General features: G+C 41.1%; 1 protein-coding gene and 1 pseudogene across 1 annotated transcript; both read left to right on the forward strand.

Annotated features, from left to right (window-relative positions):
* The first annotated feature begins 918 nt into the window (after positions 1 to 918).
* On the forward strand, positions 919 to 1,558 carry LOC136549347 (pathogenesis-related protein 1-like). Its single transcript, XM_066540595.1, has one exon. The coding sequence runs from the start codon at positions 925 to 927 to the stop codon at positions 1,411 to 1,413; it is 489 nt and encodes a 162-aa protein (XP_066396692.1). The 5' UTR covers positions 919 to 924; the 3' UTR covers positions 1,414 to 1,558.
* A 2,164-nt stretch (positions 1,559 to 3,722) lies between these two features.
* LOC136547958 (myb-related protein 2-like) lies at positions 3,723 to 6,104 on the forward strand (annotated as a pseudogene).
* Positions 6,105 to 9,285: the final 3,181 nt, after the last annotated feature.

Raw genomic sequence — 9,285 nt, forward strand, 5'->3', positions numbered from 1 at the left:
AATAACCGGTAGTGGTACATGTTCAATTACTTAGTGACGTTCTTATAATTCGTCACGAAGAATCCGTCATGGATTAAAGGATTTCTTGTAGTGTCAGCTCCCCATGTATTTACGATTTTATGATAGTAAGCTGCACGTTTTTTTTTTTTTGTAGCATTCATATAGGAGTGATATGCATGGTGATACAATATTATCTGCCGCGATTGGCGGGAAACTAATCAAGATATAATGGTCGGGCCGGTCGTTATTTCCAAAGTCATCGGTGACCTTTCCACACGACATGTTGTGTGTTGTACACTTGTACTGTGCTGTGGGAATTCTACGTGCAAGCATCCTATTTCTTCGTACCAGACGTTTCAACCTTCAATGCGCCGTAGAAGTTTGACGAAATACGTATATCTGTGAAATATCCTAATGATTAACAATCTTCTGGAACCCTAGCTAATCTTGCACGCGTGAAGAAACGGATTGGTCATGGCCAGGCCGGCCGAAAGCAGATGAAGTAAACCTAATTCTCCAGAGTGCCATGCCTGGCCCTTTTTGTAGCTGCTGCTCCCAAAGTCTACTAAACGTAAGCCAAGTTTATCCAAATTTATCCCGCTGATCGACGATCCTATCGGATGTCCTGTCCCATGCCGTGGAAATTCTTGCCCCTCTTGGAATTACTTTAGCTCTTGTAGGCGCCACCATTGACCCTGACCGTGACCATGCCAAGTATTCAGCAAATTAACAGTCACCATTTGTTTTACTAGTATATGTCATCTTGCCTTGGACAAGTCACCAAATTGATCAGTATAAATACCGAGGCCAGTCGCCACATCTCATGCACCGATCCATCATCGATCACAAGTTCACAACAGCCATCTGCTCATTCATATAACTTCGTCAGCAACGCAACAGCAGCAGAAATGGCTGTCCTCGTCAATGAAGCCGCTAGCATGCCTCGTAGCAGCTCTGGCCCTGGCAGCCATCGTCAGTCCATCCGCGGCGCAGAACTCGCCGCAGGACTACGTGGACCCGCACAACGCGGCGCGCGCGGACGTGGGCGTCGGCCCGGTGTCCTGGGACGACACGGTGGCCGCGTACGCGCAGAGCTACGCGGCGCAGCGGCAGGGCGACTGCCAGCTGGTCCACTCCGGCGGGCCGTACGGCGAGAACATCTTCTGGGGCTCCGCCGGCGCCGACTGGTCGGCGTCCGACGCTGTGGGGTCGTGGGTGTCCGAGAAGCAGTACTACGACCACGACACCAACAGCTGCGCGGACGGGCAGGTGTGCGGGCACTACACGCAGGTGGTGTGGCGCGACTCCACGGCCATCGGCTGCGCCCGCGTCGTCTGCGACAACAATGCCGGCGTCTTCATCACCTGCAATTACAACCCGCCGGGCAACTTCGTCGGCCAGAGCCCATACTAGACGTAGTGTGCCGCTGCCGCATATATGAATGAACACATGCAAGTATACCGGGGTCGGAGGGAAAATAAATTGTTGTCAACTATATACCATACTATGAATGTTGATAAACATAATAAGTCAATAAAATCATGTGATTGGTGAGGCATATATTTTTATTCTTATTTTGATCGCTACTGCAGAAATGATTTTCAAGAACATGATCATTTTTTACACTATACCACAACCAATCTGCAGCGTTGGACAACAGTTCATAGCTATGGACTCTTAGCTAGTAAAAAGTTTCATATTCTCAAACCATTGGTCACTAAAAGTTATACCAGATCATTGGTCGGTATAAGTATCAGCTTCTTCCAAGTAACTCTTGTTGGTCGGTATAGATTTATACCAACGCCACTTACCGCGACCGTTACATCGGTCAGTATAATTTTATAGCGACCGATTTTCAGTCACTATAACGACTTATAGCAACTCTTTTGTAGTCTATAGATTGGCTGTGGTATAGACGTGTAATGTGGAACAAGGTTGCTGGTAATACAGCTGCCTTTGTAGAGCCCGTTGTTACAAAACCATCAAAATTTGGCATCTTAACTATTGAAGTAGTTTAATTTTGACCCTAGAGCCATCCAAAAACCGCTCAAAAGCTGTCTCGAGGTCAAAATTGAATGGTTGTGGTAGTTAAGGTGCCAAAGTTAGATGAAGGCAAGAGTTGAGCGACAAAAATAGACTTAATCTAGTAGTTTTTTATATATATTTAGATTTACTTATTGATAAATATTTATATGTATTCTAATATTTATCTACACATTATTGTATTTTTATCATAAAAAGAAATTTTAAAATTATCATAAATAATACTTTGGTACCACATTTTTTTCTAACAATATGGTCTATCTCATCGATATCTACAATTTTGATTTGGGTTATTTCTCCATTCGAATTCATTCAAGCAATTAAAAAATTGAATTTCAAAATAAAAGAACTTCAAAAAGAATTTTAGGATCGTAAATGATTTCAGTTCGTTCGAACAATTTAAAAAACTAAATCTCAAAATATGAGAACTTCAAACATAATTTTGGAAGCGTAAATAATTTCAAAAGAAAAGGTAGGAAACTATGTATATCTCATCGAGATCGACAAGTTTGTTTGAGAATTTTGAATTTTAAAATATGAGAACTTCAAACATATAGACTATATTTGAAATAAATTTGGATTCATATTGAGAATAAAAAAATCCCAATATATAAAGATCCGATAAAGTGTAGATAAATATTTTAATAGTTATAAATATTTATCAATAAGTAAATCTAAATATATAAAAAAATCTATAAATATCTAAAAGAACTAAAGTACTTGCTTAAATTCATTTTTGACCATCTACTCTTGCCTTTTTCTAATTTTGACACCTCAACCGTCAAAACCGTTTAATTTTGATCCATGAGGTGGTTTTGGTGGTTTTCAAATGGCTCTAGGGTTTAAATTAAACATTTTGGATAGTTAAGGTGTCAAAATTTAATGATTTTATAGTTGAGGTTAATATTAGGCAAAGACAATAATTGAGTTGCCAATAAAAGACTTAATCCTATAGAAAACATTTTCATTGGTTAAAATTAAACATTTTTGATAGTTAGGTGTCAAAATTAAATGATTTTATAGTTGAGGTTAATATTAGACAAAGACAATAATTGAGTTGCCAATAATGGACTTAATCCTATAGAAAACATTTTCATTTTTTTGGCAGACGTGCCAATCTGTGGCCCGTGTTTATAAATAAAGAGGGAAAATAGTTTCTTTTGTTACAAAGCGTTGACATCAATCGTAGTGGTCGACGGGCCGCCCTATGCCCAACCAATTCGCGATCCTGGAACCCTACAAAATCATAGACAATTATACGACTCGTTATTACCCATTGAGCAAGGCCTCTAAAGAAGCCCGGAGCTGTGCAACGCTGCCGGGTAGGGGCTCACTGTGTCTTGCCAAGATGCGGCGCTGGTGTGTGCACCACTTAGGCGCGAGAGCAGCCGGAGCCTCTGAGGATCCGTGGAACACCAGCTGATTGCGTTCCTTCCGTAAGCATCATGACGTGAGCAGCAGAAACATGTCAAATACGTTGCATGCCACGCCGTGGAGTTGACTGCAACTTCACGGCCAACATTCTTTTCTTTTGGGAAAAGATGCTTCGTTACTTAGCGCTCGAACATTCGGATAGACGTGCGCGTCTGGACACCCGCGCAGCCCTCCTCCGTCCACCTCGCTATGACTCGCATGCGCACCCTGCTCTCGACACTGCGCCCGCCGCTCCTTGCGTCCGGATGGCCGCGCAGCCCGCCCCGTCCGCCTTGCTCGCCCGCGCCTCGCCCGTGCACCCTGATTTCGTCACAGTGCCCCGCTCCTTCCCCCTGACCCCCTCCTCTCTCTCCGTGCACTACACCACAAACACCAAGTTTAGCGATGGATGGTCTGACGCTAAAAGTGGCTACAGCGACAGACAATCTGACGCTAAAAACTTATAGCGACAGACTTCTGCAGACGTTGTAAGTCCTGTCGCTAAACATCTTTAGCGTCAGACAGTACTTTTAGCGTCAGACCGTCCGTTGCCCTGAATTTTTTTAGCGTCAGACAGTCTCTTGCTACTCTTTAGCGACAGATTGCCTCCCAGTACTCTATAGCGACAGATAATTTGAGGTTACAAATGTTTTCAGCGACGGATGGTTTGACGAGATCGTTTAAATACATTTAAAAAAATAAAAGGTCATTTGGTTGCAAATTAATACAAAAGTAACATCATTGTGCACGTTTCTCATACAAATAGATTCATCCATGACCAAGTCCAAATAGTCACTAAGACATACATATATGGTCAGCCATTACAAACATTAATCAATGATTCATTAATGATAAGTCTACAGTATCAGGTACATGTATCCAAATGAGATCGACTAGCACCTCATTGGCAATGCAGAAAATATGAGTGGATCCACTACAACTACTGTCCACTACAAACCTCATTGGCTCTAGTAGTATCATCAACATGAAGCTCTAAGAGAACATCTGTTTTTCCTTGCATCTGGGTTTGTGCAACATCTGCTAGGGATACTTCAAATGCTTGCTTTGAACCCACCATAAAGGTTAGCATGTTTCCTACAGAGGCAAGGGTAACAAACATTAAAATCAAACTGAACATATGTTAAAAGGGGTCCCATGTACTAGTGAAGTACTTAAACTGAAACAGTCAAGTACACTCAAGGTTCAAGCAAACAAATGAAGATATTAGCAGCCAAGAAATGAGCAGAAAATAGAAGATAATAGCAATCTTCAGTTTGAAAAGCCATCTCCAGGTACTTTAGAATCAGAAATCCGCCTGCTAAAATGATATTTGTAACTGTTGCAGTAATCATCATTTCTTGGATGTTACATAAGTACAGGCTTAGCAAGAACCTCCAAGCTCAAGCAAATGTCAGTACATCAAAGAATGGTAAGAACAAGTTGTAACTCCCATATTTACCATGTTATAATGGAACAGCATAAGAGTTAGCAACTTGTAACCGCTTTGCAGCCATATCCGTTGCTGATAGGATTCCCGGAACAAGCGCAGCAACAATGAGCAGTACAAATGTCGTTCCGCAGGCAGAGAAGTAAGGACTCTATTAGCACACTGTAATTTCATATAATCTGAATACTGAAATAATAGTCTCTTTTCCTGGGTGCAAGGACTATTCAAATTGGTGAAGCACTTCAGATGCAAATTGAGGTTCAGAGACAGCTAAATGAACAACTTGAGGTGAGTCACTGACACCACTAAGATAACTGAGGGAGTACAAGCTAATTACCATTTTAGATTAAGCAATAAGATTGTTTGAGCTGAGTCAAGAGATGCACATAGCCATTAGTTATTACAGGGTGAAGAAACAAATAGTCTGTTAAAAAACAAATATGAAAACAGATCTCTCAAACACCAATTCTATTATTGAACTTCTAAATGTTTGATGAAAATCCCCATTAATGCAAGTCCGCAATCTTCAACAGGTGGCATGCAGCCATTATATGGTCCCTCCGTTCCAAATTATAGTTCTTTTTAGCTTTGTCATAAGTCAAACTTCTCTAACTTTGTCCAAATTTATAGAAAAATGCATCAACATCTACAATATCAAATTAGTTTCAATGTTTTTAATGGTCCAACAAAGTCCCCTTATAGTGTCTATAAAATGGAGTTGTGCTGCAGTGATTATGACCTGAAATTTAAACTGGAAACAGGTGCAAATGCATCTACAACTACGAATTGAAGCCCAAGGGAAATACCTACAGGCAGTTTTGGAGCAGGCACAAGAGACACTTGGAAAACATAATTTGGGTCCTGCAAACCTAGAAGATGCAAAAATAAAAATATCAGAGTTAGTTTCACAAGTATCAACTGAATGCTTCAGTAATACGATTACAGATGTAAAAGGAAGTTCAAGTGTGCATAGATTAGAGCCCAGACAAATCCAGTTTGTTGAAAATTCAACAAATAGTTATTTGTCTGTGGCTGAAGGATTCATCAAGGAGAACAGACTACACCACCATGGAGTACTAAAAGCATATGATGATAGTTCATTATTTTGTAGAAAAGATCGCATGAACATGAAACCCAGTTTGCCCTTAACAGAACCACTAGCACATCCATGTTTGTAGAGCCATGCCTCACGGCCCTATAAGCCGCCACATAGAACCGTTTCCCGACAACAACTGTACAATGCTTACCGATATCCACTTCAGCAAATCCCCCAGGAGAAATGGTCCACAGTGCATGCTTAGTAGTGTACTAAGGAAAGGTATACTGGGGCAAACCATACGAATGAAAAATACAGGAATCTGGTGCAACAAAATAATTAGACAAGAGTCAGGGCCTCAGAGGGCAAGCAGCATCAAACCACAACTTAAAAATATTAGGTGACAATAACTTTTTAAAATAACTAGTGAAAAATCTAACCCTGACGCTTGTGCCTCCAACACCTAATACATATTCCTTTTAGACCCTGCATTTTATCTCCTTTTTGCCCATTAGTCCTTAATTGTCAAATTCAATATGAATGCCACTTGAGATGTGAATATCCTCCTTTACTACATTCCCAAACACTGAATTAGAGTAGCATTTTATTTCCTAAGGCATCTTGTCTTGCTGGGCCTCACATGCAAGCAAAAAGAAGTAACATATTATTTAAAATGCCAATGGACAGATAGGACCCATTGAGTTGGATGTCACAGGAGGGGCCATTTGGTCATGATTAAAAAAATTAATAAAAAATAATTAGGGTCTAATATTATGCTGCCTGCTGCAGATACATGCTATCAGCTCTTCCCTAGTGATAACATTAGCAAGGGTATCATCATTAAACATGCATTCTGCCTATTCTGTTGTCCTAAACTTCATGATGCGAGGGGAAAAAATAAAGAGGTAAGAGAAAAACTTACGCTAAGGAACAAGCTAGAGCGGAGAAGGTTAAGCATTTTGGAGACAGCAGATTCAGGGATAATTTCTGCTTCAAATCCGGCATCTTCTATCGCTTCAATTATATCCTCTACCTGAAAACATAAGCTACTAGAATAAAGATGTGTCTATTGAAGTGACCCAAATAAGTTAATTGATTGGATGCGAAACCAAACACCCACTACTAGAGAACAGACTTTAGAACGATGTCCCAATTTGGCATTAGCCTCGGCATTTTTTTGCCTCCAGGACTAAAGGTCCCTTTAGTCCCGGTTGGTAAAGGTCCCTGCCCAACGGTCGTCCGCGGGGCAGGGATCTTTAGTCCCGGCTGGTATTACCAACCGGGACTAAAGCTTTTAGTCCCGGTTTGGGTGATGCCCCGGGAATAAAGATTAATCTTTAGTCCCGGTTTGGACCCCTAACCAGGGACTAATTATTCCGGCCTATAATTCAGCTCATTTCTTCCTCCCCGAGCCCGAGCCATTCCATTCAAACTCACTGCCTCTGTTCTTCAGCTTGCTGTTGTTCTTGCTCTCTCCCCCTTCATTGGTGTTGCTCTTCGATTTTGGAGGTAACAAACTTAATCCTCTTATGTTTTATCAGTAGCTTATCTCATTTTGCGATGTAGATGCATGTGTAACTTTATATGTTGGACTTTATTATGATTTTATATGTCATTTTTAGCTAAAAATCACATGATGATTTGCATATATGTTTGGATAAACAAAAGTTAAATTAGTTCATCAAAATCACGCCTCGCTCGTCCTCGCTGGAGCACGCGCCATCCTCGTCCCCGGTGGCTTACGTGATCTTAGAATTAATTTTTCCATGAAATGAAAAACTTAGAAAATTGTTAGAAAATTGTAGAAAATCCGTACTAGTTGAACTTGCAGACCGTGTTCAGCTCGGCAAGCATGTTCTCTGCCGAGCGGTAACGGACGTCAAGGAGGAGCTTTGATTCTACGAGGGAGAGCGGCAACGGTCGTGGAAGACCGTGTTCCCTTTCTCGTAGAATCGGAGCTCTTCCTTGGCCAAGTACGGTGTCCGTCCGGTGGAGAAATGCTCGTCGAGATGATCACGTAAGCAAGATCAACTAGTACGGATGGTTATTTATTGAAACATGTTTTTGAGCTATAATTTGATGGATATTTGATAACTTCAGACCTACAAATGTCATCTACAAATGTTACTATCATCGGCAACCTAAACGCCCACGAGCTCGCCGATATCGAGCAGGTCACTTAGAATTATTTTTTCCATGAAATGAAATACTTAGAAATCATGCCTTTTATTTTTTAGAATTAAATTTTCCATGAAATGAAAAACTTAGAAAATTGTAGAAAATCCATACTAGTTGAACTTGCGGACCGTGTTCAGGTCGGCAAGCATGTTCTCTGCCGAGCGGTAACGGACGTCAAGGAGGAGCTTTGATTTTATGAGGGAGAGCGGCAACGGTCGTGGAAGACTGTGTTCCCTTTCTCGTAGAATCGGAGCTCTTCCTTGGCCAAGTACGGTGCTGTCCGGTGGAGAAATGCTCGCCGAGTTGATCACGTAAGCAAGGTCAACTAGTACGGATGGTTATTTATTGAAATATGTTTTTGAGCTATAATTTGATGGATATTTGATAACTTCAGACCTATAAATGTCATCTACAAATGTTACTATCCTCGGCAACCTAAACGTCCGTGAGCTCGCCGATATCGAGCAGGTCACTTAGAATTATTTTTTCCATGAAATGAACTACTTAGAAATCATGCCTTTTTTTAGAATTAAATTTTCCATGAAATGAAAAACTTAGTAAATAGTTAGAAAATTATAGAAAATCCGTACTAGTTGAACTTGCGGACCGTGTTCAGCTTGGCCAACATGTTCTCTGCCGAGCGGTAATGGACGTCAAGGAGGAACTTTGATTCTACGAGGGAGAGCGGCAATGGTCATGGAAGACCGTGTTCCCTTTCTCGTAGAATCGGAGCTCTTCCTTAGCCAAGTACGGTGCCGTCCGGTGGAGAAATGCTGACCGAGATGATCACATAAGCAAGGTCAACTAGTACGGATGGTTATTTATTGAAACATGTGAAATCCGTACTAGTTTTATTTAAATATATCATTTTAGAAAATATGAAATTTACACTAGTTTGCAAAAATAAGTATAGAAAGTAGATGACAACTGGTACCGGATCCTCGGCCTCTCGTTCGGTTGCGAAATGACTGAGGCCAGAACTCCCTCTCATTATCTACGGCAAGTGTAAGCAGAAGATTTTGATGGAGTACCGAGTCAAGAGACAGGGACCCAACAAGGGTCGTGTTTTCTATAAGTGCCCGGATCGCGATGTGAGTTTCTTACGCATTTTATAATTATGGCTAATTGACCTGCTTTTCTTGAATATTTTTGACTAAATATTTTTTGG

Source organism: Miscanthus floridulus, chromosome 4 (assembly GCF_019320115.1).
Source record: "Miscanthus floridulus cultivar M001 chromosome 4, ASM1932011v1, whole genome shotgun sequence".
In the NCBI taxonomy this organism is placed as follows: domain Eukaryota; kingdom Viridiplantae; phylum Streptophyta; class Magnoliopsida; order Poales; family Poaceae; genus Miscanthus; species Miscanthus floridulus.